This window comes from Nipponia nippon, unplaced genomic scaffold (genome assembly GCF_047370975.1).
Source record: "Nipponia nippon isolate SJK-2023a ecotype South Korea unplaced genomic scaffold, ASM4737097v1 scaffold_2, whole genome shotgun sequence".
NCBI lineage: Eukaryota > Metazoa > Chordata > Aves > Pelecaniformes > Threskiornithidae > Nipponia > Nipponia nippon.
The window spans coordinates 6,818,376-6,835,485 of NW_028262336.1; the positions used below are offsets into that span (position 1 = coordinate 6,818,376).

The 17,110-nt window shown below is 46.6% G+C and overlaps 1 protein-coding gene across 5 annotated transcripts in view; it reads left to right on the forward strand.

The window, feature by feature from the left end:
• The window catches only part of CCDC191 (coiled-coil domain containing 191), a 21,380-nt gene extending 4,270 nt beyond the window's left edge, over nucleotides 1-17,110 (forward strand). For 4 of the 5 annotated variants that reach the window (XM_087757103.1, XM_087757104.1, XM_087757106.1 and 1 more), the window contains 13 exons: nucleotides 196-374; nucleotides 875-1,092; nucleotides 1,895-2,051; nucleotides 3,930-4,120; nucleotides 4,897-5,146; nucleotides 6,511-6,980; nucleotides 7,502-7,596; nucleotides 9,209-9,291; nucleotides 10,647-10,748; nucleotides 12,212-12,355; nucleotides 13,566-13,718; nucleotides 14,106-14,260; nucleotides 15,750-17,110. In XM_087757103.1, the coding sequence (XP_087613229.1) occupies nucleotides 196-374; nucleotides 875-1,092; nucleotides 1,895-2,051; nucleotides 3,930-4,120; nucleotides 4,897-5,146; nucleotides 6,511-6,980; nucleotides 7,502-7,596; nucleotides 9,209-9,291; nucleotides 10,647-10,748; nucleotides 12,212-12,355; nucleotides 13,566-13,718; nucleotides 14,106-14,260; nucleotides 15,750-15,882 (2,330 nt within the window). In that variant the 3' untranslated portion in view covers nucleotides 15,883-17,110. The remainder of the gene's footprint in view (nucleotides 1-195; nucleotides 375-874; nucleotides 1,093-1,894; nucleotides 2,052-3,929; nucleotides 4,121-4,896; nucleotides 5,147-6,510; nucleotides 6,981-7,501; nucleotides 7,597-9,208; nucleotides 9,292-10,646; nucleotides 10,749-12,211; nucleotides 12,356-13,565; nucleotides 13,719-14,105; nucleotides 14,261-15,749) is intronic. The other variant, XR_015704661.1, reaches the window with a different exon arrangement.

Genomic DNA, 17,110 nt, shown 5'->3' on the forward strand with positions numbered 1-17,110 from the left:
TCTAGCGTGTTCAATGGGAGACTGATTAAGACTCTTTGGGGATAAATGGAGTGCAGTCAGTGTGTCCGCTTTCATCAGAAATGCATTCACAGTCTGGGAAAGTGATCCCTTTAATTACGCTGGGCTTTGTGATCTGAGACACAGGGGTTTATTCATTTCAGACTAGCCTGAGATAATCCGAATTCTTCATTTCAGACTTGTGCAGCCATCTGGAACATGAATTGGAAAGTTCTTCTGTCCAAGAATACCTACAGCATCTTTTGCAGAGTGAAGCTGTGAACTGTGGGATACTGAAGAACCTTAGACTTGAAGACATCAAGGAAAAACAGAAACCTGCAGATCCACGAATAATCATGGAGCTCAGACACAAGCAGGTGAGCAGGCAAGACAGCACAGTTAAAAGGAATAAGGTGGAGGATTGTAGGATTAGAGTAAATGCTCAGTGATACTTCCCCAGTATTCTCTCCCAACCTGCAATAATCTCTGACTTGGAGGCAAATACCCGAGGATACTCTTCCACGGTTTAGCTGAAATGTTACTGTTTCCGCATGCACGTTAGCCGTTCACAATAGCTTGCACAGTCAACTTTCATCTGTTCAGGTTTTCCCCCTTTCCAAAGACTGAGAGGAAAAGCCGCCGTGGCAGTCAGTTCTGAATTTGCTCCCATCAAGTAACACTGGTTTAACCTCACTCTCTTGAATGGATTTTTTTGCTGGTCTGAGAGCAGAACCAGTCCAGTCAGTGCCAGCTATGGATAGGGTTGCTTGCTTCATGTGGCAGGTGGATTGTGACCCACCCTGTCCATGTACAATGAAGCTCAAATTCTTCAGCCTTTGGCGTCTGCTTTCACGTTTGCCGATTTCCTCCTTCCTAGGTGAAAGAAAATCGAATGAGGCGTGAGAAGGCATTAGAGCTTCAAAGACAAGAAAAGTCCCTGAAGAAATCAGTTCTGTTTGAGGCCAAGCTCCAAGCATGGGAGGACACCAGAAGGAAGGCCCTGAAGGCCAAGGAGGAGGAGATCCAGAGGGAAATGGTGAAGCTGCGAAAGGAAATGGCTGAGAAGAGGCACACCATGGCAGAAGCATGGAGAATGTAAGAGGGAGAGGGGGGCGTGGAAAGAACCATATGAAGAACACCTCTTATCAGCTCCTTTTGCTAAATGTAAGAGGAGTGATGGTCCCAAAGGAAACATCTGCTATTCCTCTGTCCCCAAACTCTCCCAAAACCTTTTATTCCTTTGCTACCAACGTCAATGACAGAGTTTATCATTAGTGGGAAGATGGCCTAAAGATGTTGTTAGCTTCCCCTCAGCCATTACCAGCATGTACGCTGAATCACAAAGTAGGAGTGTGTTTGCACCACCGTGCATTGTCTCCCTCACCTCTGTGGCCACATCCAGCCTTGTTAGTGTCTAATGCAGCATGAAAGCCAATATACACACACACACACACACACAAAAAAAAAATAGTCTATGTTGGAAGTCTAGCACTTACAATACTTCCTCTGCTATGAGAGAGTAAAGAGCATTCTTGGCTGAGAATTCTGCAGAGACATAATTTTTGCTTCTGCTGAGCTTGGATTGTCACAGAGATGTGACTTGTAGGGATGCCATTTATTTACTTAGGCAGCCCTGAGATCCTAAATCTTCTCACGCAAGTGCTTTACTGAAATCTTACTATTTTCTTCTGCCTGCTATATTTTGGAAATGCTCCAGACTGTTTAACCTCTGGGACCCCAAACCACAACAGAGGCTTTCTAAGAAGGCTGAGTTAAATAATCAGCAGCTTTCTAAGCTGTAGACGTGATTCATTTAGGATTGGCCAAAAAGAGAGTGAAATCTGTGCTACGGTACTTTCCTCATTGTATTAGATCTGTATGTTTGTTCACTTTCCAGGGAGGGGAAGAGACAAGAAAAAAGTCAGAAGCTGTCAACGCAGGAGGTAGCTGTTACTGCATCACCACCCCTGGTCCTGAAGAAAGAAGAGCAAGGAGAGGAGAAACAGAGAAAGGCTCAGGAGCTGCTGCGCAGGATTCACACCAATAAGCAGAGAGTGAGCATCACCCTTCTTTATCTGAGACTCTGAGCTACCTGCTCTCAGCTACCGTTTGCAAAACTGAAGTAAAAAGTCCCAGTTATCAGAATTTTTACTTGTTGCAAGCCCTCCTCCTGATACCAGGAAAGTAGAAGAGCAGGGCAAAAAGTATCTCATAAGACTAGGAGCAAGAAATCCTGAGCCTCCGTCCCCAGCGTGTCCATGCCTCAGGTGTACTCAGTGGGAGGTTTCACTTAGAATTGCGGAAAAGATGTGGCGCACTGGACGGTTGTGAACATAAAGGCTCTGCAACTGAGAAACAGGCAGGTGTATAGAGGAGGCAGCAGAGCAAGATTTGTTTTCCCTCGAGGAAGGGGGGGGTGGCACAAAAGGGCCTGAGAAGCCCTTGTTGTGTGTATGGGAAGATGTTTTAAAGATTGCCTTGCAGACGCTGGTGCAGGAGCAGGGAGAGGAAAGAGAAGTGCTGAGGCCTGAGATGAATTTTGAGCTGTGGCTCCAAGAATTGAAGTACGCCAGCACATCCACAGTAACAGGTTCCTCAAGGATCCACTCCCACTGGGTGCAGTAGGATATTCTGTGATATTGCAACAGCTGTTTTGAGGCAAACGTGCAGACTTTAATAATTCCCAGTAGGAACCTATTTCTTTTACCCTCATTATTCTGATACCATGGCCAGCTCTGGGTTAAACACCTAGTTGTATCAAATACTTGCAATTAAAGAACAGTTTTTTTGTACTGAATAATTTTATATGGGTAGTCTCAGCAAAGGGAATAAATTTCCCTGAGCGCAGCTATGAATGACATCCACCACGTAATGTTTTTCATTAACAGAGCAGTCATCATCGTTAATGTCTACTTATCTACATCTAGAATTTTTTTTATAGAAGAATCCTATAGATTTTATGGTGATTCTCCCCATCGGCCACTTCATCTGCCCGTCTGCTGGATTTGAGCTTGGCTGCTGTTTAGCAGTCCACAACCTCTCTCCAGCACAGTCTAAGCTACGAAGATAAGCCTGAATGAAAGCACAGAGCAATTTAGGGCTTGCAAAATGTGAGAAGCCACGGCTTAGCTGAGCTAAGCAATAGTGACACTTTGATTATTTTCCTAAAGCAGAAAGAAATAGCTAATGCATTGACATTTTGTCCTTTTTGTAAGTCTCCATTTGGAGATTTCAGTGAGTGAGACGAAGGCAATTAAAACAAGCCATTATGACAAAAGGGGATCAGCGAAGTCCTGCGAGTTGACCGACTTGGAGGATCAAAATGAACAGTGGCTGCAGTGACAGGGCTAGAATTATGGGGTAGATTAGATAGCAAATTGCTGTTCTGTACAATGTAAGTCACTCCCAGAAGCAGCGAGTCTAATTACACAATAAGGGAAAGGTTTGGCTTCCTACGGAAACAAGGGTGAGCTTAGGTAGTGTCATAAATTCATGCTAGGAAGTGTCTTGATTTTTGTCTAAGTTAAAAAAACAAACGAACAAGTGGTCCATGGAGATATTTGCAAACTGTGCTCCACAGAATTGTTTTTACCTGTAGCATCTTAGACATTTTCTAGATTTTGAAATGTCTTTTCTATCTCTAGAAATTGTGTTCCTCACCCATTTTATTCCTTTACACTTGATGAACTAAGTGTGTTTCATTCAAGAGCATAGAGTCCCATCTTTCTAGTCCCTTTCTGCTTTTTGTAGAAGACCTGCACATGCTCTGCGTTTTTTTTTTTTTTTACCCTCAAGGTAACTGCGGAAAGTGGGGGTTCTAAAATGAATCTCAAAAAGGGAAGTCAGAGAGATAAGGGGAAGGGTGGAGAGGATCAGCATTTATGTGACGGGCTGTGTCTTGCTCATTGGTTTTCTGAAACTCTCCCATGCAGTGCATGCAACGACATTTCTCTGCTTGGCTGAAAGTCATTCTGGAGCACAGAATTAAAATGGGAAAAGCCAGAGCCTTTGCTGACTGGAAATGCCAACTGAAGGCCCTGCAAGCCTGGAGAAACTATACTTGGGCCCAGAAAGTAGAGCAGGCGACACAGCAATTGCAAGTTCATCTCCAAGATCAAAACAGGTAGTGATCCTACCCTGTGGAATCCCTCCTACTGCAGCAGTGCTCGGGCAGTGCCGTGATCAGGGACTGTAAAAGGGCCTGGCCAGTTAGCCAGCAGGAGGAAAACGGGAGCTTTTTGAGAAAATTGCTACATTGCCTGCGGTCTGCCAGAGGTATTGTGGCACAGATGAAAAGGAGGACAGAGATAAACAAGAGCTTTAGTGCTTTCCAACAAGCCTGCGTCTCGCGCTTTCTGTAGGTATCTTTCCTGGAAATCTCCCCTTGGCTTGCTCTGGACCCCAGAGAAGATGAGGTGCCATATTTATTGCTGATTAACATAGTTATTTCCTATTTCAGTAGTAGTATAGCAGAGATCATTTTGGCCTGTGCCTTTCATTAAGGAGGCTGTGGGATGAATTCCCTATCAGCCAGAGAAAATTTTGTTCTTGCAGGTGCCTGGCAGGCTGTGTGGTGAGGCACTGCCGCTTCCCCCTACGCAGCTGGCAAGGGAACAGGACACCTCTTTTGCACCCGTCCTACAGCCCAAGGATGGCACAGGAAATTGCAAAATGTGAACTAGGGAAACTTACTTCAAAATAACGGGCATCCTTTCTGCCGCTCCTCCTTGGAGAAACTCTGTACAGCTTTGGAGGGCCTTCAGAGTTAAGCAACAAAAAGACTCGGGAAGTTATGGGGCCTCGTGCCATGGCCTGGGCTGCTGTGCTTGATGCAATTGTTTCAGGCAGGCCTGGGCAGAAGCCTCGCTCCTATCATAACACAGGTGCTTTCTCCTTCAGGAAAAACCAACTGTCTGCAGAGCATAACCAGCGACGGCTTTTGCGCTGCTGCTTTCTGGCGTGGCAGCGCTGGAGCCAAGCGGAGACAGAAAAGCGAGAGCTGCAGATCAAGAGGGAGGAGACGAAGAAAAAGATGGCACAGCTGCTGGAGGCAGTGTCACTGGGGAAGGGTGGTCTGGACAGGCCGCTGGAGGTTAACAAGCCTGGGACAGCAGAAGTAAACCATCATCAAGATTTGCAGCAAGACAAGGTAAATCCTTCCCATGTAGTTTTGTCTGTTGGCATCTCAATACTCATACAAAAGTAATTCTTTTGTGCAATCTGAAATAGAGAGTACATTGTCCCAGAGGAAGGCTTCTTTCCCAGGGTGACCCCCAAATACCTGCCTGCATCTGTTCAGGAGAGAAATCTTTAAAAATCAGAGGCAAACCTGAAGGACAATGGATGAGTTTTAAAAATAAATAATCTCTAATGCTGCCAGAGAACTGCCTTCACGTACTGTGAGTCGCAGTGAGCGTCCCACCCCCAGATGACTTTTGCTGAGAGGTTAGTTACATCTTTGATGCCTGCTTAGACTGAAAAAGAATAATGTTTGACTGCATGACAAGAGATTTTGTCATGCTAGTGCAGCTCTCTGGCTTTTAAGCGTGGGGAAAAAAAGCTGTCACTGGCTGTTTCAGGATAATGCGCATCACAAGGAGGTAGGAGAGGAGAATCAGAGGTTGCTTCCTTAAATTGTCGTTTGTTAGGTCAGAGTCTGCCCTTCCTATCTGACTATAAAACCTGTACTACAGCAGTGTTCCGATCCCAGCATGAGAGCTCACGCACACATATTACAGGTCAAGCTTTTCGTTTGCTTAATTGTCAACAAAAGTTGATTTCCTACGGTGTTTACATCATCCTAGTAGGCCCGTATTTTTCTTCTGATGCACTGGTAAAATTCATGCTGGAAGGATGGGACTGAATTTGGGGTTTGACTTAGGGATCAGAAAGCAGACCTTACACCTGATGCCTCTTCAGAGAAAGACCATGTGTCAGAAAAGGCGCAGCCTCCTTTCCTGCTGTGCACCAGTTTCATGGTAATATTTATCAAAGCTGGAGAAGAGGCATGAGGAAACAGTACCTTGTAGACTCCTCTTCCATCTGGAAAGGGACTGTCCAGTAGATCAGCAGTATAGATCACTTCAACAACTGTTTTTTCCTTTATTCTCTGTCTGAGCACTGAGTGGGGGACAACACAGTCCAGAAGGGAGTGTGCTAATCCTTGAGAGATGAGCTAACCCCTGAGAAATGAGCTGTCCTGAGCTGTGCTCCCTAACAAAATATTCAGGATACATTCCTACCAGAGCTCTTGCCTGATCAGGATTTCTTCCTCCCAGTGAAATGGCACACAGCTCCTTAACAATTCTTTCCCACAGCCCCCCATTTTGTGCATTACAGGGCCCCTCTGCCCTGGCTAGGAATTGGATAAAGATTGCATAACTGAGATTACCCTATTGCTCAGGCATCTCACTAGATTTGCATTAAAGAAACACTTACTATGTAGCAAGGGCAGAAGAATGCTTGGTTTTAATCAATGCCAAATTTTCCTCATTTCTTTTTTTTCCCCCCTAGCCAACTGAAACTTGCCTTGTACAGAAAGAACCTGACCAGACCAGAGACCGCTCTTGTTGGGATGCTGCTCACACATCTCATTCCTACAGAAAACCCAAATTTGCCTGGGAGATTACCCTAAAACATGCAGCCCCGAGTGCACGTGACCAGGCTGCGTACAGGAATCAAACAGCCACTCTCCCCGAGCAGTTTCAGGCACCTGGTCCAAAGACAGCTCCTGCTTATGGTAGCCGTTTCGAGCACCGTCATGCCTTCCAGCAACGTCTGATTGAGGAACAGAGGCAGCAGCTTCGGAAACAGCAAGAGCTGATCCTTGAACTGCAGGAAAATCAGAGGCTGAGCAGAGCTAAAGAAGAGGCAGCACAAGCCACGGCTGTAACCCAGCTGCTTAACATCTCTGCTTCACAAACCAGGGAGGAAAAACTGAAGAGGGAATACCAATCCAGATGCAAGAATACAACCCCTTTGAGGTATATGCCCTCAATAAAGCAGGCTCAATTAGTCAGCATGTCTCATTCCTACTCAAGTTGAGCCAGAATTTGCCAGGCGCACTTCAGTCATGCTAGCGCTATTTGCTCTTCCTCTCACCTGTGACATAGCCTGACGGGTAGCGTCAGGCTGGCCACAGTTCTCCGTCCTTCTCCCTTTTTGCAATGGCTTGACACCACATGATCCATAGAGGATCAGCTTAGAAACAGCAACACTAGAGTGTCACACATAGTAGCAGCAGGGATTTATTTAGTTAGGAAAAAAGAGAGTGTCATCCTCAGTATTGCAGAACACGCAGCAGCCCCAGGTACTTGGCTCCTTTGCAAGGATGCATCATTAATCCCATTTCAAGCAGAAGAAAGGTGTATCAGGGATTCAGAATGAAAACGCAGCACAATGGAGAACAGAAACTACAAGGCCTGTTTCTCAACCATAGGTGGTAGGTGTGAGACATCATTTGAACACATTCACTGATGAATTTCTTTGCTCTTTCCTTTCATAGTCCACCTGTTTCTCATGGGCCAGAAAACGCAAGGGCAGTGATGCAAGGCAGGAGGCCCTCCAGCCAGCTGACCTCAGCTCATCCCATACTGAAAGGTATTCTTCTAGATACCAAAGACCATTCCAGACCACTTTGCTCAACAGCTTGTCTGGAAAATTCTCGCCTTCTTCGCCTCAGCCTTGCTGGTTGATGACAGCATGCAAGTAAAACTCAGCACTCTCTTTCCCAGCCTGACCAGTGCTGTGAGCTGTTTCCATGCCCAAGTCAGGCATCTGTAAACCCTGAGCCACTGCAACCCCCTCAAGTCCACGCTTAGTACACTGTGGTAACAGTTACTCCTAACAAGCACTTGTGATTGTTTCTGGTGTGCCAAGACTCAGAGAGAGAAGCTCTACAGCGATTTGCTGTCAATCTTATTCTCTTCATTGCACATCCAAGTAACACTTAAGTGACCAGTCATTTTCATCTAACTTTGACAGAGGTGTTGAGATTTCAAAGGGAATTAAGTGCCTACCCAAGGTTTTGTGAGACACCAGTAGCTAGGCTGGGGAAGGAGCTCCGGATCCCTGCCTTCTGTGAGATATCTCCCCTTCTCTGGCCACGCTGGAACAGCATATAGACCTTAAACATGCAGCACAGCCTTTTCATGCAGTAAATTAAGATCCAGTTCTGTTATATCCCTGGGTCATGTTCTTCCATATCAGCTGGGGGGTGGTCACAGTCTGCATGAAAGACTGGAATATGCTGACTGTGATGTTTGAACAGTTTGGGGATCACCAGAGTTTTTTGGCCATAATAGCTGAGCATTAGTAGTTGTCTTTCATTAACTGACTGTGTTCAGCTCCAATGCTACCTAGTCCATGCCGTTACTCACTCTGATTTGCCTGCGCTCTGTACAGCTTAGGAACAGTAAATGTATTTTCAGAGCTCTCAAGTGCCTTTGTTTGAAGATCCCCCGAAAATTCAATGAATAAGTTATCACTAGATGATTTTCTCTTGGCAGAGAATCCTGGGACAGCTGAGAGGAGAAAAGAAACTGAGGAAACCTGTTGTGGTCAAAAACACTTAAATGCCCCCCAGTTATCGATTGCTCCAGCCTGTGCTTCATTTGCGACTTCAGAAGAAGCGAGCACGGGTTCTCAACTCCACTGCATGTTCTGTGTGGTCGTATCAGCACTGTAACACCTTCGCTGATAGCCAGCAAGATCGCTGTGTTGCGATTTATCTCCCAAAAGAAGCATTAAGCAGTAGTTTCCCACTAGTGGGACCAAGTACCGGTGTGTCACTATGGCAGGGATGCTTTCCATCATGAAGTCACTCTTTAAATAGGCAATTGGAGCTCACTGGAGACCTCATAGCAATTGCTGCTAAGTCAGCTGCCCTGAACCTCAGCACTCAATCAGGGAAGACAGGGATAAAACCTCTGGACACAGCTCCTTTCATAATTGAGCCTCATGGCTGTGACTGTCAATCAAGGAGGGATGGAGTGAATCTAACTGGGATAGTCCTGAATCATCTTATAAATGGTTATGGGTTCCTTGTTCATGACACTGCCAGCCGTAAGAGGCAGCAGAAAGCAAGTCCCTTTGTGCTGGCGTTGCCAGGTCAATGGGGGCCTGGCAGTAAAGCGGTCATCCTTGTTCACCAAACTTCTGTCATTATCCTATAGCTCGTTGCCACTAAGCCTTATGTCCTCTGTTTCTGTAGCTATGGAGGAGAGAGCAACTCAGCGGGCAGAACGGAGGAGGAAACTAGAAGAAGCCAAACAACGAAGAGAAGAGGAAAAATTGGTAAGGAAAGTGGAAAAAGAAATGCAGTCTCTTTCACACCATTCCAGTTGCAAGAAATGCTGGTTTAACCCCAGAGTCAGGGCCCAAGAAAAGGCCCTTTATCCAAAACAGGAGTTTTATAGCTTGTGAGAAAGGAGATGTCCGGCACACTACTTCAAAAGAAGTAGTTATTGCTGCATTTGCGTTCAGTGGCCCCACTAGCCCTGCCATATCACAGGCAGACGCTTCACCTTGATGCAGTTGCAATTCTAGAAGCAGCCTCCCTTTCCATGCCCCAACAACATCTTTCACGCCTACCTCATGACCATGTCCTTGCCAAGGATGGGATGGGTGGAAGTGCACGCAGAGATCCTCTTGATGGGACCTGGCAACGGTGCCTTTCCCCTCCCCTGCCTTTCCTGTCTGGCCATGTGCAGCTTGAGGACGTGCAGTCTGACCTAGTAAAAATCCTGCATCTTTCTAGCAAATCTCTGCTGAAGAGAGAAGATACTGACAATATTTGCATAGTTAATATACAAATTCTGTGATGCACATCCAACAGAGGAGCTTTCTTAGCTTCAGGGCATTGAGCTGTTACTGAAAACATTGATAGTAAGTTGCATTAGGATTAGAAAGCTCGGAACTGGGGTCCTAAAACAGCCAGCATTTCTTCCTTCTCCAAGGAGGAGAGATGCACTCACATGCGCAGGAGGCTGAAACGAGCCTTAGAGAACACTTTAACCATAGAGTGGACAGACAAGTATAAGGTTAGGTTTCTTCAGCTGCAGTTGCCACGATCTTAGAGATCAGGACACACAGCCATAGTAATCGTGCATTACGGTTGGCGTGGGTTTTAGGCCTTTGATGCATATATCAAAAGCAAAAGCTTTGTGAAATGAAAGCGGAGTGGGGTCTGCGAGGGGTGTAGATAAACATTCAAAGAAGGATATTGTGCCAAGTATGGCCAGTACTGAAGTAAAACAACTTCTTTTATCTTCAGTGTTTGGGGAAAGAAATGTTTGGGTACCTGGAATGCTGCTTTGCATGTGGAAGTAAAACTTCAGAGCAGAGCCCAGGAGCCCAGAACTGACTTCAGCAATCAGGTTAACAATAAATAACTTGGTGTATGGTTTAAATTTTTTAGGGGAAGAGTGGGCAAATACTATAACTTAGGGCAAAGAAAGAGAGAGAGAGATAGTAGAAAGAACAGTCCCTCCTTCCTCTGCCTTCCACAGTTCATTGTCCAGCACCGATCACATCTAGTATGTGACAAAGTCTGCTAGAAGAATACTGGGAAAGCTTAGAGGTCTATGTGCTCTGAAAAGGTCACATGCGCCAAATTGAATTTTACCTTCCTCCATTTTCTCCATTTCAAGGCCCAGCTGAAGGCTGAAGAGGAAGCGCGACAGAGGAAGGAGGCCGAGGAAAAGGAAGCTCAGCAGGAAAAACGACGGGAGGAGAGAAGGCAGCAGAAGCTGGTGACCAAACACCTCACCTGTTTCCCCCTCCTTTAGCAGGGATAGGGCAGAAGAGCCGTTACCCACTAGCACTCAGTCAGCAGGGTGATATGAACTGAAGGTCCTCATTAGTGGAGCAGAGTTCCACAGCACAGCACCCACTGTGTCACCACCTTCCCCCTTTCTGGCAGTGTTAGGGGAAGGGCTGTGGACTTAAGGCGCTATGAAGTATATACTGCCTCTGTCTCATCAGCGGGACTAGAGGTCCCAGCTGGTGGACGTTCACTGCTGAGGTACAGCCACATAAGTCCCGCAGTGGCAGCATGTTTCCAGTACTTAAAGGGCTGCTATAAAGAGGACTGAGGCTCTCTTCACAAGGAGCCACATGGAGAAGACTAGTGGTAATGGGTGCAAGTTGCACTGGGAGAGGTTTCCTCTCAATATAAGAAATAATTTTTTTACATTGAGAACAATCATTCGCTGGAACAACCTCCCCAGGGACATAGTAGAGTCCCCATCGCCAGAGGTTTTCAAGATGCAATTGGACAGGGTGCTAGATAACCTCATACAGACCACCTTTCCCACGAAAGGTTGGACCAGACGGTCTTTTGAGGTCCCTTCCAACCTGGACTGTTCTAGGATTCTATGTTTGGCCTACTTTCAGGCTGCTCCTTCCACTTGTATCCCCCTCCAGCATTCACAAGGATACCAGTCACAAACACATGACAAGCCCGACAGATATATCAAGGGCAACTTTCCACCTGAAGAAGAGAAGCATCCTCTCCCTGGAGCTAGGCCAGGAATAGCCCCACTTCATTACTCTTACTTGGAAATGAGCTGTCCTAATAACCCAAATAGCACATTTGAAATCCTATAGGAATGTGACCTGCAACTACTGTTCCACTTGGATTGAGTGTTTTAGGATGTTTGACCTTCATCCCTGAGTCTCAGTCAAAAGCAATATTGTACAGTTATATAATACCCACAACCCTCCCCTACTACTTAGGCTAGGTTAAGTGGCAGGGTCCATGCGTAAAGTCAAAATCGCTTTCAGACAGGTATTCAATCTAGTTTTATAAAGATAGAAAGCTGAGCTCACCAAAGCACCCCTCCCCAGATTGATGAAGGCCCGTCAAAAGGAGGTTCCTGCTACGTCAGCACTGCTGCTAGCCACAGATTACATGTCTGCTACCGTAACACCAAACTGCAGTGCTGAGGGAAGGCCGCGTGCTGATACATGGCCCAAGGAAATGTCCAGAAATACCATCATCTTCCATGAAGATTTTCAAGACAGTTTGCTCTGCTTTCTACCACAGGTTCTAGTAGATGGGGTCATGTCTGATCTGGTCTGCACTGCTAAAGATGATGCAGATCTCTATTTCCTGTCAGGTCAGGACCTCCAGCTCCAATACAACAATCTATTGTCATTGCTTAACAGCCTCTTCATCCAGAGTGAATTAAAATTACTGCTCTTTGTATTGTAGAAAGAGCTGGAGAAGCAAAGGAGGCTGGAGAAAGAGGAGCAGCTCCAGAAGAAGGCCAGAGATCACTACGAGAAGATCCTGCTGAGAAAGCTGGGAATGGTGCCATGGAAAAGGCTGAAGGAGCAAGCCAAGGAAAACCTGGTGGTAAAGTGCTGAGGATAAAGGAAAGGACTGGTGCCATGGGAGGAAGGGAAAAAGAATGGATGCAGCACTTAGCAGAAACCTTAGTAGGCTCTTATGCCAGGTGGAGATGGAAAAAGCAAAAATTCTCCCTGCGTGCCCTGCCCTGTGTCAGTTCTTTAAATCAGCCCATCTGACAATAATCGTGAAAGGTCATCAGAAACCCCCAAGGGTGGCATCCTCGTTTATAGCTGATTAAACAGGAACCAAAAGGACAGAGAAAGGAACAAATTCAATCTAATGAGAAGTCATCTTTTGTTAGCCTCCACTTGTCTGCAGCGCTAACTGCCACGTGATTTGATGCCAATAACACAGCGGGAGTTACGTTAGTATGATACAGCCAAAAAAATAAATTTAAGTTATGTGACATGAGCCTGTCAGTTCTCTTGCTCCACCGCAAAGCTCATCAGTAAGACACCGCCAAGCCGCTGTAGTTGTAGTCATTAACCCCAGCCCATCGCTAGGGCTTTCCCTCTCTCTGGAGTCACTGCTGGTGCGGTGTCGGCCACTGCTAGAGGTCGGACACCACAGGTGGTGATCCAGCGATCTGTTCCAGCCTGGCCATACCTTCAGTGCAGAACAGCAAGTGGTAGCTTCTGAGAACTTGACACATAAATATTGCTAATGAAACGTTTCCGTACGTGACTGAATTGGCACGCCTTAGCAGGGGTGGACTAATAACACTCAACCGTATCCTGAAGATTTAGCCAGAGCCCAGGGCTAAGCTGGCAAGCTTCCGTTTAAGTCACTGGAACTGCAGCTACTTAGAGTACTCAACCAAACGCACACAGGCCTCCGGCTGGAAAGAAATAGAGGGACAGCAGCTGCTCCGTAAGTCCACCCTGCTGGTCAGCGTTATGGACGGGGTTGGACTAAACTGTTATAGGCCACACCTCCGCTCCATTCACAATTGGTTAAACCGAGCATCTAATTGAAAAGGATGTTCTCTAGAAGTGACGCAGCAGTAGCCTGATAGAGAGACTGGTCCTGTTCCTTACGCTGACCCCTCTTTGTGGGAACCTATCCTGGAAGTTATTCCAGCTGTCAGACATCTGCATTTTTAGGGCCCCAAAAAGCCGAGGTGATTTTCTAGCGTACCCAGTTTTCTGTAGCTTGATGTTGATGTAGTCACCAGTCCAAGTAACGAGCTGCCGCCTCTGCTGTCTTTACTTAGGTGGCACAAAGGCACCACCGCTTGGGCCTGCAGAGGAAATGCCTGGTGACTTGGCTCCAGCACACCCAGGGGCGCCTCACAGAGAAGGTGTCTCGGGCTGAGGACTTCTATTCCCGTATGTTGCTGAGACGGGGCTTCAGGAACTGGCTAAAGGTTTGCCTGCGCCACAGCAGAGAAACGATACCAAGCGAGCTAGCTGCTGCTGCGCTTTCCCCTCACCGCGGTGCCACTTTGCACACCTGCAGCCCAGCCTTTGCTGAGTTATGCTGTCCCCCTTCTAGCAGCATCATTCCCTTCTTCAGAGACTTTCTGTCAGCTCTCCGCTCTCCAGCATCCTCCTCCACCCAGGACGCTTTCCTACGTACTGCTCCCCACCTCCACCTTGGCACTCTCTCGCCCTGCTCCCTGCTGCTTTTCCTCCACTCCTGTCCCCGTTACCCTTCACTGCCACAGTCTCAGCACTGCTCTGTGTCTGCTTATTGAGCCGGGGGTTGGGAGAAAGAAGCCATTCTCACCTCTTTCTCTGTCCTCCTTCCCTAGTACAAGGATTATCTCTCTGCTCTGGAGGAAAGGGTGAGTACCCTCCATGCAGCCTGCCTCATGAGGAAGTACTTCTGGGCATGGTTTGATCGGATCATGGAGGAAAAGAGCACCTTATGGGAGAAGCTGAAGATTGCTACTGAACATAGCAACAAGTAAGTGCATTCCCTTGCCAGCAGTTCTTTACTTGGGTTTAATATACCCTATAAATTATTTTAGAGACTATTTTTGACAGGTCAGTTATCTGCTCCCCAAGACCATGTGAAACAGGTTCGTTACTGCTGGTATTTTGCTTCTGTAATATGCACAGACGACATCAGCAGAGGTTTGTGGTAAGAATTTTCCATGCAGCTTGGAAAAGGGAATTCAGTGGTACCCTTCACAGGACTTCTAAATCTGCTGAAAGAGAATATGGTGAAAGCGGATAAGTGGCTGAAACTTTCTAAGCTGATTAGCAGATCTGGCCATGCAGCTTCTGCTAAAAGCTGCCTTAGGAAAATCTTTCAGTACAATTATAGCAAGCCAAACGATTGTGCAGGAATTACACCATATTGTTTTGTCCACAGCAGATGATTTAGTTCACAAATCCAAAGTTGATCAACTAGAAACCCTACTTAAGGAATCTTTCAGTTTATGCCATCGTCAGCCTGACTTGGCAGTGAGAACCACAGCAGACAGTCCTACCGATCACGACTGGAGCTGGACACACCCAGCTCACTCATTGTCCCATAACCGCGTTAGCTGTGCGTTTCAACAGGAGGAAAAAAAACTATTGCCAAAGTTCAGCAGAAAACAGAAACACGTTCACCTACCTCACCATGAGAGCGTGTCAGCTGCGTGCAGTCATGAATGGGCCGCGCCTGTGCGTAGCCCAAACAGGATCCGCAGCACCTCGGAGGAGGAATTAAATAAAATTCACCTCTTATGTGGTAGAGCGAACCTGTTCTAGCCTGCCCTGTCAGTAAGATCAGAACAGCGCACCATTTAACCCAACAAGCCAGCAAACTGGAGGAACCAGGGAAAATTCAGAGCCAGGAAGAGACTGGATTTATTCTATGTATGACCTTATGTTAGGAGCATAATCACCTGTCGTTCCTCCTTACCTCTTCCCCCACTGCCTGGCAAAAGCCAGCTCAGACTTTGACGTAGCAAACTCTTGGACTGTTGCTCCCTGTTGCCCACATGGGAGCCCAGGGCAAGGCACTTTGGTGGGGTGATGAAAATCAGGTAAGAATTGGAGCCCAGCTACCTGCGCTCCTAAGTGGTTGGTGTGGCCCAAACAAGCCTGCATTTCTCCTGAAGAAACTGCTTTCAGAGACCCTGTTTGTTCTTCAAGAAACATCTTTCATCTTCAGAGTGCTAAGCAAACACCAGCTAATGAATCCTGTCAGAGGGAGGAGGAAAATTCTTGAGGGAGAGGAATAGAGAAGGGCAATGTGTTATTTTACCCTGGGATGATTGACATATTAATGGAGTGGTCTGCATGCAGATGTTTAACATGTCACAGCCCTGACTAGCAGCAGAAAGGACAAATCCCACAGGTATTTTAGGGGAGGTCCCCCTTAAAATCTTCTGATTGCCTGTTGTGTTATGCACATATCTGCACATCGTCACTGTGTTCTTTGTGCCCCCAATTTCTTTAAGGAGACTCATGCTGAACACATTCAAGGCATGGAGGCAGTACCCGTTACTGATGAAAAAGGAAAGAGAGAGAGAGGAAAGGAGAAATGAGCTACGCAGGAGAGTAGCTGAAATTCTCCCTGACTTCCAAGCATGACAGAAGGGAGTCGGAGGAGACTGGGAAAGGGGACAAAAAGACTGATTTTGTTCCGTGCTGTCTTCCTGCTGAACTGAAACGAATCCAAGGGGAAGTCCCGTCCAGTGCAAAGGCTCTTACAGCCAAAAGGAGGCTTCCTGGGGCCACTGCTGTCATAAACTAAGTGGATATGGATACTTATCTGCCGGTTTCACGCTGCGCTTCAGGGGGTTATTCCCTACAAGGTCCTCCTTGTGTGAAGTCTCCGTAGGGGTGTCTTGGCTGGTGGCCATGAGGCCCAGGCAACCAAACACACCCCGTGCTAGGCTTTCAGGCCAAGACCATTTCTACAGGCACAGCTGCAGCGCTGACACGAATCCTTCTCCATCACAGCAAGCACAGAACTGAGCTGCACCTATTTTTCCTTAAGCAGTAAGGAAAGTAAGCACCAGGTTACTGGTGCCAGTGCTCCGTGGGGTGACACAGCTTGATCAGACCGCGAGCAGACCTGGCTGGCAGCTCACCCCTAACCACTACTGCGAACTTGGCCACCCAGAGAAGAGTTTCTAGCTAACTGTGCCAGGAAGGTTTGGATGGGAGGAGGAGAGGGAAGAGCTATTTATGTAAATCGTATTTGCTAACGGTCCAGATCACAGCATCGCATATGGACAATCTAAAACCTGGATTCTGTTTCAAGGGACTGCCTAGTTCGCAGCACTGGCCAGCTCACAAGCACAGTGCTTTGGTTTTGGTGGCAAGCAGTGATTCCAAGTTTATGACTCACTATCTTCTTGTCATGTAAACATTTTCCAAGCTGGTTAACTGTAGTATTTAAGGATGTATTGTGCGAGTCTGTCTGTGCCTTTTCACTTGATCCAGCACTTCAAAAAAAAAAAAAAAACCCCAAAAATCCAAGAAAAAGGCAGACTATTTTTACATAAGCTAAAGCTGACATGATTAAAATGAAAGTTTCTTATCACTGTTTAACCTTAACCTGCAGCATAGTGCAGATAGGGTAATGCCGTTAAGGTACAGTATGTCTTGTCTTAGCAACAGCATAAGGCAGGAATCTGGAATTGCTTCCCCCTCACAACAAGATAGGCAAAGTTCTCTCCAAAAGCGTTTGGCAGTACAGGGAGCACTTAGGTAACGCCAGGAGGAAGACTGTTTACTGTTATCCATTGTGTTGGATAATTTTTAAATCCTGTATATGCATTGAAAGTTTCCAATAAACCCAAATCTGAAATGA